Consider the following 23,565-nt stretch of genomic DNA (forward strand, 5'->3'; position numbering starts at 1 on the left):
TAGGGGTTAAAGCATTTATAGAGAACAAAGTACATAACTGCTATTTACTAGTGGGTCTACTAAAAGCCAGGTAATCTGCTAGATTAAAAAAAATTAAATTTTTGGCTGTGTTGGGTCTTTGTTGCTGAGTGCGGGCTTTCTCTAGTTGTGGTGCACGGTCTTCTCACTGTTGTGGCTTCTCTTGTTGCAGAGCACGGGCTCTAGGTGCATGGGCTTCAGTATTTGCAGTGTGTGGGCTTAGTAGTTGTGGCGCACGGGCTTAGTTGCTCCGTGGCATGTGGGATATTCCCGGACCAGGGATTGAAACTGTGTCCCCTGCATTGGCTATTAGATAACAGATATTATCCCTCAGTAATTCCAAGTAAGGAAGTACAGTTACTTTAAAGTAACTTACTCCTCCAAACACAGAGAAGACCTAGGACTAAAGTTGAAACCATGCTAGTAAGAAGTCTGAGCTCTTTTAATTCACTGAACTGCTACCCCAAAGAATTAACAGACAGGTAAGAAATGAACAAAAAGGGTCGGGATGCTTCTTTATATTTCAATTTCAATCTACAGGCTTGACTAGATCCAAATTCAATGTTTTTGTTTTAAAGGCAGTGATACCCCACAGGTGCTGTGTATTTCCTATTGCATCACCTCAGACGCATATCAACACACCTATCTGGTTGCCAACCTGAGGTTCAGCCTGATCCCTTCATTTTAAAGTTCTCCATCAGTTTTCCCCTCATGGTTTTAGCATCCACTGATGATTGGTGCCCAAATATAGTATTTCATAAAGAGTAGCAACACAGTGTATTTCTAACATCCCTTCTGTATTTATCAGAAGGAATACTATAAAAAAAACTTCACTAACTCTCAGTTTACAGGATAAGTGGGGACTAGAGGAAAGGACACCACTCCAATGAAATATTGAATATGGGAAACTCTCTAAAGACAAATGACCAAGTTTCAATTAGCAAAGACATAAAAAGAGGAGAAAAAGGCACATAGTGATTAAGAGATCTGAGACAAATTAGCTATGTGTGGACCCTGACTCGGTACTGATTCAAACTAACTTAAAATAACTCTTTAGACAATCAGGAAACTTTATAGACCCTACCAGATAAGGAATTATTTTGTTAGGTGTGATACTCGCATTAGAAACTCATGGTAAAAGATATACAGTACAGAAATATGGATGAAATGGTATCTGACATTTGTACTTAAATGCAACAGGAAAATAAGTTGGGGAACTGATGAAACAAAATTTGCAAAATGCTTTTGATTTTTTAAGCTGGGCTATATATATTTAGAGGTTCATTATTCAACTTTTGCATGTTATTTTAAAAAATCACTAACATAAAACTGTCCGCAAAGGCTAGACTGGCCAAGGAGTTGTAAAGCCAACCTGACTTAAAACTTTACCTTCCCTCTATGAAAATATGGAAAAAATAAAACCAATTAACCAACTAACTTGATCAACTCTTTTAAGAATTAAAATTGTTTCTATCTATTTATTTGCAAACGTGCAATCTACTAAGCCAACAATTACTGACGCTATTAATACTGTTAATGACTCATGAATTCTTCTGTTCTATTTGAAAAGGTTGCCTTTTTTTGTTGTTGGCTGCTTGGCATGTGGGATCTTAGTTCCCTGACCAGTGATTGAACCAGTGCCCCCTGCAGTGGAAGCAGAGTCCTAACCACTGGACCACTAGGGAATTCCCAGAAAGTGTAGCTTGTTAAACGAAGTACTAGATGTTCAAATTTACAAATTTTTTAAAACTTATTTCTTTTTGTCTGTGTTGGGTCTTCATTGCTGTGTGTGGGCTTTCTCTAGTTGCAGTGAGTGGGGGCTACTCTTCGTTGCGGTGCGCAGGCTTCTCATTGCGGTGGCTTCTCTTGAGGAGCACAGGCTCTAGGCATGCGGTCTTCAGTACTTGCAGCACATGGGCTCAGTAGTTGTGGCTCTCGGGCTCTAGAGCTCAGGCTCAGCAGTTGTGGCACACCAAGTTAGGTGCTTCCACCATGTGGGATCTTCGTGGACCGGGGCTCAAACCTGCGTCATCTGCATTGGCAGGTGGATTCTTAACCACTGCACCACCCTGGAAGTCCCTGGATGTTTAAATTTAAAATACCTTACTTGCACCAAATTTTGTGGGAATCAGAAATTTCAAACTGGAAATGAGTTAAAAAGCCAGGCCACTAACTGACAAAGTGTTTCTTCATTCCAGGATGTCAAGATAGTTTAAATATAGGTTATCTGCCTATCTACTTAAAACAGAGTATATTTTCAAATTATCATACCATTTTAACCATTTTGATGGTTGAAGCTATGTATCAACTACTAAAGAAAAACGTGAGAAAAATGGAATCCAAGTAATTAAACTATTAGCCATTACATTCATTTCATCCCATTTCACAGAACCATGAACAAGAATCAAACTGAAGTTTTTAACTCAGTAAGGTGTATTATCACAAGAAGGCACAATGCTAGAATCTAGGATACCTGAGTTTAAGTCACAATTCAGCCGCAATTATTAGGAGTCGTGGCTGAGTCATTTCTAATTTCTCTAGCATCAAGCCCTTCAAGATTATTCAGAGGAATAGTTTTCAGCTGTACGAACTACAGAACTCCACTGGGTATTTTTCTACTGTCAACTGCATAAGTCAATTTTATTCGTCTACTCCAAAAATTTTGATGAATGCATGGATGAGAACACCTGAGCAAATAAGCAGTAGCAGAAAACACTGGAAATAACCTATTTAGCTGCACTTTTAAAACTAGGTTTGACGTCAATGGAATTTCTAGAAATAGTAAACTAGGAGACATCAAATCATGAGGGAAAATACCCAGTTACAAACGATCCATATTTATACACTGGCCATTCTAAACCTTTCCTGTTAGTGCTGAAGCTCCCAACACTGTCAAATAAAAACCTGGTGCTTTCAGAAATTGAGTCCAGAAGTACAAGGAAAAAGGCAAGTAAGAGTAGGAACCCGAGAGTTCACAGAAGATGGGAAGGAAGGTTAGCAGGAGACACTCATATGATACCAGAGGTACCATCCTCACCACTAAACTTTTCTTCTATCCTACCTAATTCACTGAAGTTTCACTTTAATTCCTAAACTTCCATGAATTAGGCCTGGGAACTAGCAAATACCCTTAGTGAAGAATGTAAATACTTTTCAGCAGGGAAAGGGGTTAGCAATCATTACCTTTTTAGTAAGAAAGAGTGTGGATAGTTTTCTTTCCTCCTATATCCTGAGATCAGCTACTCCAAAGGAATGAGTTTCTGATGGGGGAGAAAGTAAACATTAATTTGGGAACCTGGAGCACTTGTAGGGAAAGGTCAGGAGGCTTCGGTAGTGCAGTGGCTCTAGCAGTATGGAAATGGAGAGGAAACTAAAGGATGGCTGACTTCTGAATCTCTATAACGAGATTGCTGTGTTAAGGAAAAACCTTTTCTTTACATCAAATGCTCCTTTAAAAAAACCTTATAACATATAACATAGTTGAACTATATGTGGACTGCATCAGAGGCCTAAGAATAACTTAGGCAGTGATTCTATGGCAAAACTTCTTTCAGCTCTCTTAAATTCCTAGCCAACGTCAGGAACACAGCTTTACTATATGTGCAAATGCTACCAGCAGATCATGTAGAGAAACCCACTTGGTATCACCATTTGTCATACCAAAAAATTACATGCAGCTTATGTTCAGAATACAGATGAAACTCAAATCTTTGGTAATGCACTACAGAAATGGGAATACTTTTAACAAAAATCTTTATCTGGATAAGCAATCATGAATTCTACAACAAAAAATATTTTTACCTGGCAGACTGATCAATAGTTTTGGGTTTTTTTTACTAAATTAACATTTACCATGTAGATTTGTTTGTTTGTTTGTTTTTTGTTTTTTTGTGGTACACAGGCCTCTCACTGTTGTGGCCTCTCCCGTTGCGGAGCACAGGTTTCAGACGCGCAGGCTCAGAGGTCATGGCTCACAGGCCTAGGCGCTCCGCGGCATGTGGGATCTTCCTGGACCGGCGCACGAACCCGTGTCCCCTGCATCGGCAGGCGGACTCTCAACCACTGTGCCACTAGGGAAGCCCCTACCACTTAGTTTTTCATGTGTAAACAGGTAAGAAGAAAAAAATACCTACAGACAAACAAAAAGTTCATTATGTTAACCAATCAGGGTCTGGAAACTTCTGCAGTTTTCTTCCCAAGTGTTCTCCGATCAAATCATCTTTTTTTTTTGTTTTCCAGTAAACAGTAACATAAATACAAATTGTTTAATAATAACCATAAAGTCTCATAGGCTGAGGTTTAAGTATTTATACTTCATATGGTAAGGAGACAGATATTGGACAATTTCTAGACTCCTGAAGATTTGGCATTAAAAACAAAAAGCTCAGTCATCAGAATTCCTATTTCTACGTTTGTGACTAACTACATAAATAACCATTGGAAAACAGGACTTTCCAAGCTAACTTTCCAGTTAGACTTTAATCTTAAACGAAGTGTGTATGTGGTTTTATTAATCTACTACAATGCACAAGTTGGATGTCTTTCCATGAATGCTACTTACCACCACTGACATCAACCAATGAAACAGAACACAATACTTACAATTTAATGAAATTCCAACAGCAAACAGTTCCTATGGGTTTTGGTTTCTAATACCTGCCTACCTAAAGTTAATAATACTTATTACCTGTTCAACAATTACAGAAAAATCTTTTAAAGTTAAGGAAAGTTTGAGGTAAATAAAGAATATTCATTTAAGAATGAAATAGTCAAGATTTCCTTTTACTCAAAAAAAACAAAAAACCAAACACAAAAATCACTTCCAAGAGTCAACCTCCATGTACAAAAAGGCAAGATCAATCACTGGACACAAAGGATATTCCAAAGGTCTTTAAAAATGGTAATTAATCTCAAAAAAGGAAAATTAATTTTAGCTTTTATATTTCATTCATTATCAAGACCATATTTGCTTAACAAGATAATTATGCGATTGATACAAAACATACAGCATTTACACTTAACTGTACAAAATAATTTAAGGTTTATAAAAATATTAGAATGTTTAGAGTTGACTGACACAGTCTTAAATAATCTCTTCTAGACAAGTATAGTAAGACCACTGATTTCCATTTTATTTCTTTTTTAATAAGTCAAAGAAAGGATGCTGCAATGCTTCATCCAAGGTAATTCTTTTCACTGGATCATATTCTAACATTCTTTGAATCAGGTCAAACAGTTTCTCATGTTCTTCATCATGACAGAGCATAAATTCCTGAGGGGAAAAATGACTTTGTTTAAGAAAGACAATAAAAAATAGTTAAAACAGGGTTTTTTTTTGTTTTTTTTTTGTTTTACCTTTAATGGTTTGCAGTGTCCTGTAACATATCTACCAGCAGAACTACGTTCCTCCCAATCTAGCTGATTATGATGAAAATACATCTGTTTCCTATAGGAAAGAGAAGTCTGGATTAAATTTTAAGAAAAAAAGAAACCCCAAACCCACATTCTTACCCTGCCCCAAACAGGGGATTGGGGGAAAAGATGGAACCATAGACATCTCTCTATATATACATAAACATACAATTTCTAAAAATCTCAGCAATAATTATATCGGATACCTTATATGGTATTTTTCCTAATCTTGTACCCTCTGAAGTTTTAGTATCCCACCTAAGTTGTACCATATGTGAAACAATGCCAGCTTCAAAAACAGAGGTTCCTAGATCCATTCCTGTAAATTCTGATTTCACTAGATCTGGAATGGGGCTAGAAATCATTAACAATTCCCTGGATGACTTCTGCGGTGAAGCTATGTTTTGAAACCACTTATAGTATTCTTGTCCAAAGACGTACATGTGGTTTGCAACAGTCTGGAATTCAAATTTAGATAGGACTCCAAAATCAAGCTCTTTTTACTACTCTATGTATTATTTTTAAATCAACCTAGGAAAACATTTATGCAAAGGTTAACCTGAGTATAAAAACACCACTTTATTTACTGGATCACAAAGTAAATATTGCATTACTTTTCAAAAACTTGACTTCATGAAAAAGAATTCAAAATCTACAGTCTTTGGAATAAGCAATAACAACAAAGATGGGTTTTCTATAGTTTGAATATAGGCCACTGCATGTACCCAATAAGGACTTTAATCTTAAAAAGCATACCTTGTTTTCTGAATCATGTGTGTTGGTATGGGTCCTAATATACGTTCCATCATTGCCAGGTGTTCTTTATTATCATTAGTCTAAAAAATATAGGAAAAAGAAACTTAGCACTTTCCATTTCCCTACACGCACATAAAAGGATAACACAAGAAAACAGTGTGTCCGGGACTTCCCTGGTGGTCCAGTGGTAGAGAATACACCTTCCAATGCGGGGGACGTGGGTTCGCTCCCTGGTCGGGGAACTAAGATCCCACACGCTGCGGGGCAACTAAGCCTGCCCACCACAACAAGAGAGCCCGCGAGCCACAAACTACAGAGCCCACACACTCTGGAACCCGCACACTACAAGTGGAGAGAGAAAACCCACGTACCGCAGCAAGAGAGAAGCCCACGTGCTGGAATGAAGACCCAATGCAACCCCCCAAAAAAAGTAAATAAATAAATGTTAAGAAAAAAAAAAGAAAATAGTGTTTCCATAAAAGGACTAGATTAGACAGCTATACAATTTATATTACACTCTACTTCAAAGATGGAATAAAACTGAATGAGCTACACTGATTGTCTGATTTCTGAAATGAATTGGTAAGGTTTGTAGAGCTGATTGAGGAACAACTTTTTAAGTATATTTTACTGAAGTACAGTTGATTTACAATGTTCGAATAATTTGTTTAATGTAAAACAGAACAGTTTTCCTTATTTGTATTACTTGCACTGTTTAACTGAGGGATGACTGGGAAGATTACCAATAACCTGGCTACTCATTTTATCGGTTGCTTAACTAACCTCCATTACCCAATGGATAGCAACTTTGTAACACTAATCCTAGACAATAAAAATACAGTCCCAATAATTCTTACAACAACCTTGAGCTAGGAATGTGGGAACATAACTTTCAAAGAGGTTAAGATACTAGCTCAAGCTCATATAGCTCATCAATGAGGAAACCTGAGCTGTGAACCCAAGTCAAAACTCATATTCTTAAATTACACAGTAACAGAGCTTTGGCTAAAGTCGAATAAATTGTTAAACTAAATGGTACACTCCTAAGCAGAGGCTGGAAAGCTTCTTCTATAAAGGACCAGATAGTAAATATTTTAGGCTTGGATGGTCACAGATGGTCTCCACCACATATTCTTTTTCATTTTTTAAAGCAGGCATCAGATAGGATATAGTTTGCCAATCCTTGCTCTGAAGAGCAGAGTCTATGTGCAATGCTTTTTAAATCCATTAACTACTGTGCCTAGCACACTGCTTTCAAAATGTTCTTAAGTCATGACAGGAATAAATAATACAAGCTCCATTATCTTCAAAAAGTTCCTTAGTTGAAGACTATTTTGGAGGGTGCAATTAAAATATAAACCACATCTCAAACCAAAGTTAATAATCGACGCTTAAGGTCTCAGAATGATTTACAATCATAAAACCATCTGAAGGATTTTATATGTGTCAGAATGAAGAAAGCATGCACTGTGCTCAACTTTTTCCTTGACCCTATAGCTTACTACCACAAAACTAGACACCACCCCCTAGAAATGTCCAACAGCTATGTTCTAGATATCAAACTTGTCTACAAACTCAGAGTACTTTTAACAGATCTCTACGGAGTAGACAGAAGTTTGGTGAGGTGCCCCAGAGCGGCGAACACATATATTCTGCAACAGCCACCTAAGTGACTTATAATTCATCACAGCTTCCTCCCTCCTCATCCTGCATTGCCATAACCTCAAAGCAACCTTGACAGTATTAGCCAGGAACTTCCTAACCACCCTCACCCCATCCAACAACACACCTTGATCAAATCACAACCCTCTTAAAGTTCTCCAATGGTTACACCACTTGAAGCTTTCAAGACTTTTAGTTTTCCGACATAAGCAAAATTATGAGGAAAACAAGTAGAGACCTAAATAACATTTTCTCCTTTTTGTTCTGCCAAGTAAGCCAATAACTATTATCATTGCATAGAAAGAACATTTTAATACCAAAAAAAACAGGAGAGATAATTTCTAAATGAAAGCCAGAACGGCAACCCTACAAAATCATTTTCATTTTAGACCGGTCTACATTTGGAAACCACTGACTCCTAGGATAAAACAAATACCTTTCTATGGCAAACAAGTCCACTATGAATCAGTACTTGCCTACTGACACCATTTTCCTATTTATCCAAGACACTCCGGCAGCACTATTCATCCTTCCTCAACTAGAGTAGCTTCCTTTATGCCTCTTGCATTTATGAATACCATTTCTTCCTGATATGGCCATCACACACTCTAGTTTTCTGACAAACTCTTACTCTTCCTTATAGCTTGGATTAAACTCCCTATTCCTCAGTGATGCCTTCTCGAAGGAAACTTAACCGTTCACCTTTTCTGGGTTCCCTTCTACATTGTTCCATCATAGCAAGTATCATATTGTACTGTAGGTTTTCCCATGTCTATCCTGTGTATGTCTTCCTTGAGGAGAGAGATGCTGTCTTTTCATTTTTATACACACAGTGCTTAGAAATGTGCCTAGGGTGTCATACATGCTTAATACAACTTACTGTTTCTGAATTCTTTTAATAAAAGTGCAACATAACCAGCGCTGAATTAAAACTGACCATAGTAACACTAATGTAAATTTATGAAGGAGCATCACAATAAAATGGATCATATGAAGTCAATATGAACCATGTGTTTAAAAGCTCCACATGCAGAATGAATTATGACCATTCACTGAGAGTAGTTCATTCAACTGTGGTTTTAGAGAAGGATGACTATTTTGCACATGGAAGTTTACATCTTAAGAATAATGACACTATGGCAACTTTCCAATATGGAAACCAAAACTTTAACATGCCTTTAACATTAAAGCTCATTATGAATCAGTAAGTAACATTTACTAAATACATACCTGAAAGACTGTGAAACCAAGGTAATATTCAATAAGAATGCAACCTATGCTCCAAACATCACATGGCTGAGACCAACCTAAAGCTATTTAAAAACAAAACCAAACATTTTATTAGGCAACAATTTTTAATTGCCAATACACAATATCTTTTCCTATGTGGGTGCTCTCTTTATATAGCCCATTTAGGAGAAGATGATAGTAAATTCAGGGTTTACATTTTTAGTTTTATACCAAACATGATTCAGTATGCTTTCACAGTCCTCCATATCCTTGTATCAACTTACAGTATTTTAACCTGGGGGAGGAGGCATTTTATGGAAAGTAAGAGGGGTTACCAAATAGTCCGTAGTCTCTGAATTGCTTGTGCAATGAGGAGCACTGTTATACCCACTTAACGGTTGTTCTATGAAATTTTACATTTTATTAGTGCAAACATAGGTCAATAATTATCCTCAGAGTGTAATTACTAACCCCTTATCAATTACCATCAGCTTGATATCTGAGTTTATTTCTTCCATTAAAAGAAATAGTAGTGTCACCTAAATTATGTAAGAATTATAATGGATATTATAAGCAGTGTCACCCATAAGCAGAATTATACAGATATTTAAAGTTCACATAGAGAGGTATCTATATATGTACTTTCAGGTTGTCTAGACATGATCATATATTACTCCTTCAGAATTCTCAATAGTAACATTATTCAGAAAAGAAAAAAACACCTAGCCTTAAGTCTCTATCTATTTAGAAAGGAAAAGAGTAAACCTAAACCATACAGATGTTTTAACCTTTTAAAGATTAAGTTTTTAATAAAAAATAATGTACAAATAAAACCTACTTTAAAAGACATTTCAATTACTTTCAGTAACATTACTGAATTTAAAGACAAAGGAAGAAACAATATATTCAAGGAACTTGACTATGATTTAGCCATTTTTGTTAACCCTCATGGTACTTATCACTTGAACAAAAGGATAATGGAGCATGGTTTCTACTTACAGTAACACATACAAAATCTGCAAATGATAGAGCTTGGATCTAAGATGAAAGTTTTCTTTTCCAGCCACTCCTGTCTCCCAGTCCAGCTTTCTCCCAAGTGACTGTAAACTACCTCATTCTCTTATGGCTCAGCTCTCATACTCTTTGGAATTTCACATCATTCACTTTGACCAACTTCTGTTTACTACCAACACCCAAGACATGAGACTAACTGCCCTCCTCAGTGGTGGCACCTGACAACATCTTCCTCTTCAACCTAATTCTGCCTTAATCCTCAGGAGTAACACTTCACAAACACACAAAGAACCCTTCTAATCTTCCCATCTGTTCATTTCTTTTCCTAAACACCAATAACCCCTATTTCAGACTTATATCAACTATCCCCAGCCTGGCCACACATGGGACTGTATTATTACTAAGAATCACTGTATCTTACGCAATCTAGGAGGAGGCCATTAACTAACTGTAAGATACACCACTGTTTTATGAACCAATAACCAAGAAAAAATGCTGTTTTGTCTTATGTTTCCTCACATGTTAAAATGTGGAGAAAAATCTTCTTCTTAAAATTGATAAAACACAGCAAGTTATCTCTTTTTAAGCTCTGAAAATACCTATCTGTCCACAATCTCCTCCCACACTCTTTTCTTTTACCTTCATTGCAGGCTTCAGTCCTCAACCATGAATACACTTTCTAAACTACTGCAACATAGCAGCTTCTTTCAGACCATACTAAGCAGAAATCCTAGTAACATCAATCTCAAAGATGAGCTCCAAACCTGTGCTATCCTATGTGGTAGCCACTAGCCACATGTGGTTATTTAAATCTAAAAGTTTAATTAATTTAAAATTCAGTTCCTCAGTCACACTGGCTATACTGAAAGTACACAGTAGTCTACGTGTGGCTACTAATGGCTACCATGTTGGATAGTGCAGATATACAACATTTCTATCATCATGGAAAGTTCTACTAGCCAGCACTACAAACTATTCTTAATTTCCTGTCCCTTTTACTAATTCTTTACTCTAGGTAAACATCATTAGTTTGCTTTCACACTCATATTCTCAACTACCCAGTCCTCTTCGACAAAAGGTAAAAAGTGGAAAAGACTGATTCCACAAAGATGTTTTACTATCCAACCTCGGTTGAAACTTACTTTTGGCAAAGTAATATGCTTATACCATTTAACTATCTCCCAATATCACCTGATCTGAATTTTTCCCACTGTCTCCAAGCCCCCAAATCCATCTCTGACTTCCTTGCTCTATCAACATGACTCGGTCTCGAACTTTTAAATTTTGAGGCATAAGATGCGCTCTCCCTCACTGAGTTCCCTTTTATTAATATTGAAAAACCCTGCACCTTAACTAATTTTCCTTTCCATGCTTTCCCATGTCAAAGATGATCAAAGAAGCTCTCCTCTTAGACTAGCCCCTCTTTCTTCTCCTCTTAACCTCCGTCCACCCTACATCTAGACGTCTGCCAGCCAAATCTTTAGCATTTTCCCCAGCACCATGCTTTGTGATGAGACGAAAAGAGGTGCCCACATCTCTTCAAAATCACACTGCTGTCATGGACTTAGCCAATACAGCTTGTTCTCTTATGATCTTGTAAGACTGACTTGTTCAAAAAGAACCACCACCTGGAATATCTTTACAGATGATATCACATTTTTCCCACTCAGGAAAATTATTTATAGCAATGTCCAGACAGCTTTTATGAAAACAGAAAACATTTTCTGTACACTGCTAAGAAAATTACAGCTATCCCCCAACTACCTGCCCCCCAATAAAAGCTATAGAGAACAAAAAATCTCTTTTTCAATTAAAATATCAGGAAGTCTGGTATCTACTAACCCAAAATGACCTCTGGAGCTCTGTAATGCCGTGTAGATATCACAGTGCTATGATGTTCATCATCGTATGTTGCACTTCCTAAGTCAACAATTTTGACATCTGTGTTTTTCAGTGTGCGTTCATCACGTTTCTAGAGATACAGTTAAGTAAACACAAAGATCAATAAAGATATGAAATATTTTATAGCACTATTCAAAAGGCTTGCACATGAATTCTCTTTTTGATTTTCAAAATAACCCCATGAGAAAGGCAAAGGATTACCCTTTTGGGGTTAAACGTCAGGATATAATAAGCCTCAAAGGTAAAATTCTTCATCCAAGGATCACCAAGCTAAATTCATTTTAAAGACAACTACCAAAATTAAAACAAGTGTAACTTACCATTTTTGAATTATACTTGACTACATAGTCAGACTCCACAAATAAAATATTTTCAGGCTTCAGATCTGTATGGGTTAATTTATTATGATGCAAAACTACAAAAGAACAAAAAGACATTATTAGTTTCACTTACAAATTTAATCTGTACCGGGGGAAAGGAGAATTAGTAGTAGAGGTAGGGATCAAAAGTGGTTTCATATTTACTTGCAACGTGCATTTTTAGTGACAATGGTTTGATATGTTGCTTGTCCAATAAAACCTTTAATTGACTGGTATTTAAAAATTTAACAAGTATACTTACAATTTACTGACTGACAGATCTGATATGCCATTTGCCTGATATGGTCAATTTGAAATGGCAGAAAGCTATTTTCTTTAATGAAATCATAGGTACTAAGTCCCAGGAGTTCGAACACAATACAAATATGACCATGATGATCAAACCATTCTAGCATCTGGACACATCGGCTGAAACAGATCAGAATACAAATAATTCAGTTCACAGAATTCTGATTATTTCATGTAACATAATGGATCACAGTTCCAAGTTTCTTACTTACAAGACATTATTGGGATCAGTACTATTTAAATGCTCCAATACTTTGATTTCTGAATGAGCTGCTTCACGATATGGTCCCACATTTTTTGTGATTTTCACTGCTACATGTATGCCACCCCTTAAAAACAAAATGAAAATGGTAAATGTACAGAAGGGCGTTGAAGACATGTATCCTCTAAAGCAGCTGTCACCAACCTTTTTGGCACCAGGGACCGGTTTCATGGAAGACAAGTTTTCCATGGTTGAGGGGAGGGTGTGATGGTTCAGGTGGTAATGCAAGCTATGGTGAGCAGCAGATGAAGTTTCACTCGCTCGCCCACTGCTCACCTCCTGCTGTTAGGCCCAGTTCCTACCAGTCCACGGCCCAGGGGTTGGGGACCCCTGCTCTAAAGCATCATCTTGTTAAGTACCAATCACTCTATGCTATTTTCCTAAAATAATCTTTCAGGGTATATTATAGCAGATCTATAAACATTTTTTCAAAACATTTTGACAAAATATACATTATACAGAGTGATGATTTCTCTTAATACTTAAGAACGTTAATGTTTGTTTCCAAAAGTTTAAATTGACCTAGACTTTATAAGTAGTTTTTTTTTAAAAAAGGATAAAAATATAAACCTTGAAGATACTACTGCTGAAAACATTCACTCATTCGCCAGGCTAGACCGAATGTGCCAGATGTTGCATTGGAATCACTGTTAAAAAGAGCTTGTCCCATGTACCTCACAGTCTAATGGAAAAGACAGACACTTGAACAACTTATCATTAGGTTAGAAGTGCCTGGTATAAGGTATAGAGAGAAGAAAGAACCTAACCATCAGAGTTAGGGGAGCTCAGACTTCTTCAGAGAAGGAAGACAACTATCAGTTTGTTAGATAATTCTGGCAAAGGAGACACCAGCAATAAGTCATCAAGCCAAAAAAATGTTTAGTGCATTCACGGATGCGAAGAGGTATAAATAGCAACAATGTAGGGCAGCGTGTTTTAGACCGGGGCATCTGTAGTACTTCCTAAAAAGTACAGAGGGAATTCCCTGGTGGTCCAGTGGCTTAAGACATGAGCTTTCACTGCCGTGGGCCCAGGTTCAATCCCTGGTCGAGGAGCTGAGATCCCGCAAGCTATGTGGTGCGGCCAAAAAAAAAAAAAAAAGCCGTAAATGATTTTGAGGAAAAGGATTTCCAAATCTTCAGCTTCCTTCTGTCCTCTTTTCTAAACCTGATCTTCTTGAATACAAGCCAGCAGTCAACCCTGCATTTTTCACTATGGCCTTCCCACATTACAAAAGAGAACCCCATGCACGTGAAATTAATATGGCAAGGTTTGTGACCCAGGCTGTTTATAAAAAAGAAAAAAAAATTCTTTGAGGCAAAAATTTTTCTAGTGGCTGAATAGCAAACCTATTCCGAACTCATTTCTTTTGACAAGGTCCCAATGAAGTTGTGGGCTGATACATAATCATCAAACTAAATTTTTAATGATTTATCTCCCTATGATGTATAGCATATATCTCAAGACTTAAAAGAATTACTATAAAACTGCTGTGACAAAACTTCTTCTAGTCTCATCTATTTCATCATATGGACAAGTTTTCTAACTGCTAATAAGCTATAAAAATGAACAGTGCTAATAGCTATAAAAATGAACAATGGATAATGGTGTTAGCTAATGCTACTATAGTAATCATATTGCAGTATATAAATGTTCAAACCAACGTTATACACCTTAAACTTATAAGCTTTCATATTACTTGTCAATTAAAAAAAAAGAAAAATGGAAACTTAATGTTAAAACAGTAAGATTTATCTATGGACACATGAACTCATTTTTTTAAAGGCCCCAACCATCTCGATAAAAGATATATTTACAATTACATTGTATGTTTTAGGTCTAATAAGTATCAAAATTTGTAACAGATTTGTACTTGATCAATTGAATACTCTTCATTGGAATATCTCAAATACTCAAGTCTTGGAACCTCAAGAAATTTTTAAAAGACCTCAATGGGACAACTAGTGAAATGTGAATCAGGTTGTAGATAAGCTGGCAAAACTTGAAAATACATATAACATGTAAATATAGAGAATGATTAAACACTGTAAAATGTTAACATTTGTGGAATCTGGGTGAAGAATAGATGGGAATTCTTAGCAACTTTCCTAAGTCAAAGTATTTCAAAATATCTTAAAATTTTACTTTATGTTCACATTTTTGTCATAGAGAGGAAAGGGTGATAATAAAAGACACTTAGGATAATATTCTTTATGAAAAGTGAAGTAAAAGTTAAGTTCAAGATAAAGCATTTCTAAGTATTCAAGAAAAGTTTGTTCATGGATGACAGGAGGTATCAAGCTGTTGTATTTAGATTCCCCCAAACATATTTAGAAAGAGAGATATGTTTTTTTTTAAAAAATCACCATTTACAATAAGCTGGAAATTACATCCTCAACTATTTTATGATGAAAAGTATAGATGTCAATTTAGAAATGTGCAGTTTCCACTAAACTGTTGTAAGACGTTCACTTACAAAAAAATTTGCAACCGCAGAAGAGAGATCCTAGAGGAAAACATGAAAATGAAGCAGAGAGGGTCAAAGAACAAAAAGTTTAGTATAACTCATTAAAGAATCTGGACTTTATGCTGTAGGCTTCAAGTAATATAATTTATTTATAGTTTGAGAAGCTAACCCTAACGTGCAAATATTATCCTTTGGAAATAAAAGTTTTTGAACCAAGAAGATTAGACATGCTAATTTATTGTCTCTGCAATTCAAAAGTAGGGTAAAGCACTCCAAATCTCTTATAGAAAGCTAAGGACCTAAGTTCTGGGAAAGTCTTCACTTGAACACTGACATTAATTTCCATGAACTCCATCTGATAAACATTTTCAGCATTCTTGGTCAAAATCCATACTTATGGTAAATAAATCGTACACAGTTCAAGAACTTCTGAATACTTATACCTCCCAGGAAAACACATAGCTACCACTTAAATTCCATTTCATCTAAATTATGGATCCTTCTCCACCAAAAATATCAGAATGTTCAAAAAAGAAAAACAACAAACTTACATGCCATGATCAATGCACTCTACAACTCTGCCAAAGGTCCCTTCTCCCAAAGTGTTCACGATTTCATCTAAAGTGAGGGGGGAGAAAGAAGTGTAAGTACCTGAGTACAAATTATCAGTTATTCAAATAATGAATGCTTAAGTGTGGAATTTTTTCAAATGCTCTCTATTAAAGCATAATTAACGTTCCAGCCCTCAAATTATTTGATTTTCAGATGCTACAAAAATAATGTAGATAGCTATCTTTCTTGCTCTAATCTCAAATTCCACTGATTATTTTGGAACTTTAGAGTAGAAATATTTAAACTCTATAGAAAAGAAGAAATACAAAAGAACAACAAACAAACCCACAAAAAACAAAACAAAAAAGCAATGAAGAGTTCTTTAGCCCCCCGCTGACAAACTATTCTTAAAAAGATTATTCTGTCTGCAAAGTTTAAAAAGTGTTGAAAAATATTCTATACATCTTGCTTTTAGAACGTCTCCACTTTGACAGATAAGGTGACCCTCTTCATCATCTTCTATACTCCTGGATCTTTTCCTTTGGTGGCTCTTCTGGAACGGCAAGTGGGCAGCACCAAGATCGTCCAGCCAATCAATATAGCAGAGTGAATTCAGGGCAGAATACGCAATTCATTCAGCGGGGAGATATTCAGGCATTCAGATAAGAACCAGGCCACGAAGAGTTGGCAGGAGCAAGTTCAAATTCAGTCCCCAGAGATTCACAGGACACAGTTTATGTTACAGAAGAAAAACATGGCAAGATTTTCAGATAAGTTACTTAAAGTGGCAATAGAAAAAACAACACAATTGTCTCTAAAATACTGACTTAATTGAAGTCTGAAATTTAAAGAATGCAACGTCATGATCTATCAATCTCGTTATAAAATAGCCTATGCTGTGAGTTGAGATGTCTAGTTTGTCAGGAAAATGTTTTAAAACGTCAAGATTAGCTCAAATTGATACTTAGCAATATTTTTAAACATACTTATTAAAATAAAAGGGGAAAATAAAGGCTAATGTCAATGTTTGATCTAATCAATGATAGTTCTACTGAAGAAAACTTGGGGAGGAAAATAATAACTCATAGTTTACTGCAAACAAGTGAAGATTCATGAGTGTAAAAAAAAAGGCAGGCTTTCTGGACAGTAATTTCCCCTTCAGCACCCACTTTCAGAACTCCAATGGAACTAATTGCAGATTGTGCTATACACAGGGTAAGTATCCACCAGTGCAACTTTCTACATTTGTCTCCAAGTACTGGGAAAGGGGTTTCTTTTAAAGTAAAAAATGTTTAAGATGAAAGAAAAGATGGGTGCTTCATCTTTTCGTATGATTATGTTATAAAAGATAAAAATATTTTTAACATTAAAATCAAGAACCTCATGATCTGGTCTGCAGAAAATGAGTAAATGTGGGCAAATGAGGACTAACTAATAAATGCAGATTAGTTGTAAGAATTTGGAAGTTTCCTTTAAGGATTCAAGTAATATAAACACAATTATATTCATATAGTATTATAAACTTTTTCAAACTTATTGGCTCAGTAAGAGCTTTTACACACAAATAAGTATCCACCCAAAATAAAAACAAAATCAATCATACCGAACGTGACTGATTACTTGAACATTGTCTATTACGCTTCCTTTTAGGACTGCTTCTCCAGCTTCGGACTGAAGATTTACTGCAGTGGATTCGATAACTGCTTTCAACGTCTCTGTGATAACGTCTAGGAACACATCTTTTGCAGTAATCATTTCTGTATTCATCAATGTTAGGAACATATATTTTGCAGTAGTCATTTCTGTATTCATCAATGTTAGGAACGTATATTTTGCAGTAGTCATTTCTGTATTCATCAATGTTAGGAACGTATATTTTGCAGTAGTCATTTCTGTATTCATCAATGTTAGGAACGTATCTTTTGCAGTAGTCATTTCTGTATTCATCAATGTTAGGAACGTATCTTTTGCAGTAGTCATTTCTGTATTCATCAATGTTAGGAACGTATCTTTTGCAGTAGTCATTTCTGTATTCATCAATGTTAGGAACGTATCTTTTGCAGTAGTCATTTCTGTATTCATCAATGTTAGGAACGTATCTTTTGCAGTAGTCATTTCTGTATTCAGCAATGTTAAGAACATATCTTTTGCAGTAGTCATTTCTGTATTCAGCAATGTTAAGAACATATCTTTTGCAGTAGTCATTTCTGTATTCAGCCATGTATCTCCGGTCCTGATAATATCTCTCATTCAAGAACCTTGCTTCTAAATAATGACTGCAAACACATTAAAGGATTTAAAATTACTCTCTTCATTCTAGAACGCTTTAACGTTTAACCACATTTTAACGTGGTTAAAATAAAACATTCTCTCAAGAATTCCTGGTTTCAACAGCTAACTCAATAAAAGAAAAAAATACAAATTGATGAATTAGAACTTATACTTAACTCACAAAACTTAAATAATTTTACTTTAACCAACAAGCAAATGGGTACATATATCTCTATTAATATATACTGCTATGAAGGAACAAACCTTGGGTCAAATCATTCAACATATTCAGTGTTTACTTGATTAAGTGTCCCTTTACCTTCTGGTGAAAGTTAAGACCAAAAATTCACAAAACTGCTCTTCTGAAATTCATCAGTCTTATGATATATGCATCTGTAACTAAGCTCTCTTCCTCTTTGCAGAGCCACACACAACATGAGGCAGGCAAAACAGGATTCCTTTCCTTCTTAATGTAAGTTAGGTATCTCTGGCACACAGAGTTCTTGCACGAAGGGTGTATTAGAGCTAAAAGGAATCTTAAATATATTTCAGGCCTTTCATTTTACAGATGACTACACTGAGATCCCTAGAAGGAAAACGATTTGCCATGGTTGTAGAGCACATTCTAAATCCTATTGTATGTGCCAGTATTATTATACACACCACCTATTCCATCTCCTCTCCTCTATTTCGAGCTTCCTGTATCTTTCTGAGAAATAGTCAACACAGTTTTTGAACGCTGCTTCATGTGCCAAAAATATCCAAAATATATGCCCCTCAAATGAGAAAAGGTTCTTATAATTGCTTGCTTAGGATTTCCCAACCCCCTACTTGCCTTTGCATTTTGAATTTCCTGTCACTCCTGCTTGTGAAATAAACAAGAATTCAGGGAAAACAGCATCATCTGGTACCATAGTGCTTACCTTCTTTTTGATGTTTTTATTTTTTTTGCGGTACGCAGGCCTCTCACTGTTGTGGCCTCTCCCGTTGTGGAGCACAGGCTCCAGATGCGCAGGCCCAGCATCCATGGCTCATGGGCCTAGCCGCTCCGTGGCATGTGGGATCCTCCCGGACTGGGACACGAACCTGTTTCCCCTGCATCAGCAGGCGGACTGTCAACCACTGCACCACCAGGTAAGCCCCATAGTGCTTGACTGCTGAATCTACAGATCCCTTTGAAAATCTAATTGAGAGGTATGGGCCCTCTCCCCTAAGAAACGCACAAATGCGTAAACAAATCTTGGCAAGGAATTTCAGAGATCATGGACCTCAGGAAGTCAATGGATTCCAGTTAAGCAGCCTTGATTTGATGGAAAGAAAAAGACAGAGCCAACTGACCCAGTTTCCCGTCCCCCTCTCTACCTGGGATGAGTATCCTTTTCAACAGTGTGAAGCTTCAAGAGGGATGCACGTGGAGCACTGAGGGAGAGAGGGGACACCTGCCCAGTCAGACACACCAGCTAAAATAATCCTGACAAGCAATGGAGTGACAGATGTTAACTAGACTGCCCTCACTAACCTCGTTCTTTTTCCCAGAATATGTTGTCATTCTTTTTGCTCAGGAGGCTGGTTTATGCAAAAATAAAGGAGAAGCATCTCTAAAACTGCTACTCAACAGGGCTGGCATCAAATCCAGGCTGGGGAGATGCAGAAGCCCCCTTTCCCCAGTGTCAGCCTTAAGTTCTAGCCATTGGAGAAACAACTCAGGATATTAGGGTCTAAATCTGGGTCTAAGTCAGGGATCTGATCCGTTGCTTGGAACTGTTAAGGGAGAGATCTACAATACGTCAAACTAGAAATTACCATACTCTAAAGGGCATCTGTTTAATTCTGTAAGGCATCCTTCCCATAAAAGTCTAAAATGTATCGGAAAACTCTAACACTAATAATCCTTAGCTGGACTAGTGCATGAAATTAGAGCTGCTGATAATCCATAAATAATCTATAGAATAACAAACATGGAGTGAAGTAATACTATGAGGATAAACTAAAAAGATGAGGACCTCTTCAGCCTACAACAACCGAGCCTTAGAGATTAGATAAACAAAGTCTACAGAATTATAAAGGCTATATGGACAGAGTGAACAGGATGAACAGACTGACTGAATTTCTAAAAAGAGTCACTGAATGTCCAGTGAATATTTCACTGTAGTTCTTTAAAACAGCCAAGACTAATGAGGCTATGGGCATTCATTTTTATTTCCACACAGGTCCTGTGGAAGATAAAAAATATATGAGGCAAAATCCCTGCCAACAAATAACTGTTCAATTTGAGATTACTCACACAAAAATCAAACAAAACTCAACCATGCAGGAAATGCCAAAAGCCTGGATATGAGTGCTTAGGAGAAAAAACTCATAATGCTTAAAATGGTCAGGGAAGATTTCGTGAAAAAGAAGGGAAGAGTTGCATCTTAGAGGGACATCAGGATTTGGATAAAGTAGGAAGTAGAAGAAGTGCCAGGAAAGAAAAATGGCATATTACCATCTTACATTTATAGAGTACTTTTAGCCAGAATGGTTTAGAGATGAGTTTGTCTACATGTTACTTAGGAACTAGTAAGTAGACAATTTCAGCAAGAGCAATTTTCACATAGGGGAACATAGGCAAATAAATAAGCTGGGAACAGATCATCCAAAATCTTGCATGCCAGGCTAAAGGGCTTAAAACAGTGTTTCTCAAAGGGTGGTCTGTTTATTAACAATATCGAAATACTGAATTGTTAAAAATGAAGATCCCTGAACCCCAGGTCAGACTCACTGAATAATCTGGTACTATGCATTTTAAACATACCTCCAAAGTGATTCTATTCACACTAAAGTTTGAGAATCACTGGTTTAAGGCTTGATACTCTATGTTACAACAAGACATTTAAGGATATAAAATGTGTTCACAGTGTTCACAGCCACATCAGTCTTCCTGTGTAGAATTAATTGATTAAGCTTGTAGGAAGGGAGCAATTCACAGGCTACTTACAAATCAGAAAGAAAAGACACTCTGAAATATATAGGAAAAAAGGTAAGATAATTGATCTACAATAAAAGCGCTGATAAATCATAAGAAAAATATGCTTTAATAGAAAAAATAGGCTAAGAATACAAAAATAATGTTCACAATCAACTAGACTTCAATTAAAAAATATTCAAGTGTTCAATAAGCACATGACAGAGGACAAATTCAGCAGAAATTTAAACATTCAAATGAAAAGAAAACACTATTCTTGGCATTTCAAAATAGACAAGACTGGTGACAGCATGTCGTAGGGAGTGTAACTTGGTACAAACTTTCTAGAAAAATATGTGGAAAAATATGTGAATATGTAGCAAGAGCCTTATAAGAGTTCACACCCTTTCACTTGAAACTGTCCCTTCTTAGAACCTATTTTCAGGAAATATTCAGAGGCAAAGATTTGTATACAAAGATAGTTTTCAGAAGAAATAACTTTACATCCAAATGGGGGACTAGCATCCTACCAAGAGTACCTTCTTTATATGCTTCTGTATTTTTCAGTTTTTTTCCTATAATTTTACAAAAAAACACTCTTATAAAGTTTTGAATCTTGAAAATGACTATTAGATTACTCCAGATTATGGAGAGCAATTACCACCAGACATCTCTGGTGCCAATATCAAAGAAGAAACTATTGGCCTAGTGGTTATTGCACTGACTCAGTATCATCTTTCTGTGGTTAATTATGAATATGAATAACTGTTCATCATTCATATCACTTCCTTTCGACACATACAATGCATAATAAATCCATGAATGGTTAGTACTATATGTTCAGCCTTACAGAGTATTTTGTAGTTATCTTAATATAGGGTACAGATATTCTTGTATAATACATTAATTAGCTCAGGTCATTGAAATCCTGGCATAGATTCTCCCTCTTCCCTCCATATGATAGTGTGTGAAGAATGATTAGTCTGCACTGATTAACAACAAGCTCACTGTTCTACAGAACAAGTCTGTTTTGGCATGGAGAAGGAAAAAAATTGCATACTGTTTTTTAAAGTAACCCCAGTTGGCTAATTTAGAAAGCAATCTGGCAAACAGTCCCAGTGGAACATCTGCACAAAACAAGGAGAAAACATAGAACCAACAAAAACAAATGAGAAAGGGAAATTAATGGAGGACAGAATGAAAGAAACTCTATTCACCTAGGCTTTGTTTAATCATTTAGGAACTTGAAAAATTCCTTCAATTCTATATAAACGTAGTACCTACAAATTTTACACGGGTAAGAATACAACAGAACAGGACACATGCCATTGGAAATTTTTATTGAGGCCCTTCTTACAACAGCCAAGCTTCTAAAAATCCCAAACATATCCACTGGCCTTATCTACAAATATAACCTGTAGAATACAGTATAGGCTACTAATCCCCAACACACTGTAACATTCTCACACACCACATGCTATTTTTCTCATCTGGATGAACTCTTCCCCACCCTTCATTAGCTCTCATTTGTGGAACCCTAAATAAGTGCCCCAATGTACAGCTCTCTCTACTACATACAAGTTAAAGGCACTCACTGGTCCTTTAATCACTTACTTAACTTTCGTGTGTCTCATTTCCCACAACTATATTACTGGCAGCTGGGACTCCATCAACTGTCTCCTACAGCTCCCAAATGGACACAGATATGTGAGAGCAGGAACTCTGTTCTATTCACAGCAGTGGCTAGCATATAATAGGCACTCAGTAAATATTTTCTGAATGAGTATTTGTTGACTGATTTATAAAACAATCTGACAGATGAAAGTTATATAAGCTAATGACAAGTCATTACAACTATTAGTGTTAAAATGGTACTAGTTCAAGCGTAATTTACCAATAAGATTCTTTAAGCTGGTGATGTGGTTTACAATGTCTGTTCTCTTGTGTACTACTGTGGGATCTCCTCTTCTGTTTGTGCCTTCCACTGTAGCTTTCATGTCCCAGGCTTTCTCTGTTATCCCAGTCAGGGCAGTGAGTTCTGTTGGAATGACTCATCTGTTAATGGAAATGAAAAGTGAGTTGTGGAATTTACAGATGGTTATATTTAGTAAATAAAATATTTCACATTACTATTAATTAAATAGAAAAACCCAGCACATGGGGTCCTACAGGTTCTAAAATCTTCGTAGGTAATGGTTCCCAAGGCATGGAGGCACTGTCCCACTGGTATGTCAGATGATTCTAAGTGGCATACACACCTAGCACTAAACGATAACACTGTGAGACCTGAATGCATTTTCTTTCTGTTCTTCTGGATAAATTCTCAGCTTGGTGCATATCTTCAACTAACACTTGCTAACTGCCATTTTTTAAAAAGGAGTCAGGATTCAGGCTTACAGCCTTCAGT

At 36.4% G+C, this 23,565-nt stretch overlaps 1 protein-coding gene across 4 annotated transcripts; it reads right to left on the minus strand.

Annotated features, from left to right (window-relative positions):
• Positions 1-5,140: 5,140 nt before the first annotated feature.
• On the minus strand, positions 5,141-23,213 carry LOC309805132 (dual specificity protein kinase CLK4-like; the record flags this gene model as incomplete). Of its 4 annotated transcripts, none has more annotated exons than XM_082622957.1 (14): positions 5,141-5,290; positions 5,374-5,464; positions 6,187-6,266; positions 9,079-9,161; positions 11,935-12,064; positions 12,315-12,409; positions 12,616-12,782; positions 12,875-12,991; positions 15,943-16,009; positions 16,406-16,496; positions 17,547-17,678; positions 18,129-18,219; positions 22,219-22,285; positions 23,053-23,164. In XM_082622957.1, 14 exons carry the CDS (start codon positions 23,153-23,155, stop codon positions 5,150-5,152), a joined length of 1,455 nt encoding a protein of 484 aa, XP_082479083.1. In that variant the 3' UTR covers positions 5,141-5,149. The 4 variants fall into 4 exon arrangements, with proteins under 4 accessions (XP_082479083.1, XP_082479082.1, XP_082479080.1 ...); XM_082622956.1 differs by having other exon boundaries at positions 17,547-17,682; positions 18,133-18,219; positions 23,053-23,155; XM_082622954.1 differs by lacking the exon at positions 22,219-22,285 and having other exon boundaries at positions 17,547-17,682; positions 18,133-18,219; positions 23,053-23,213.
• Positions 23,214-23,565: the final 352 nt, after the last annotated feature.

The sequence above is a fragment of the Mesoplodon mirus genome (genome assembly GCF_964341445.2).
Source record: "Mesoplodon mirus genome assembly, chromosome: 5".
Lineage (NCBI taxonomy): Eukaryota > Metazoa > Chordata > Mammalia > Artiodactyla > Ziphiidae > Mesoplodon > Mesoplodon mirus.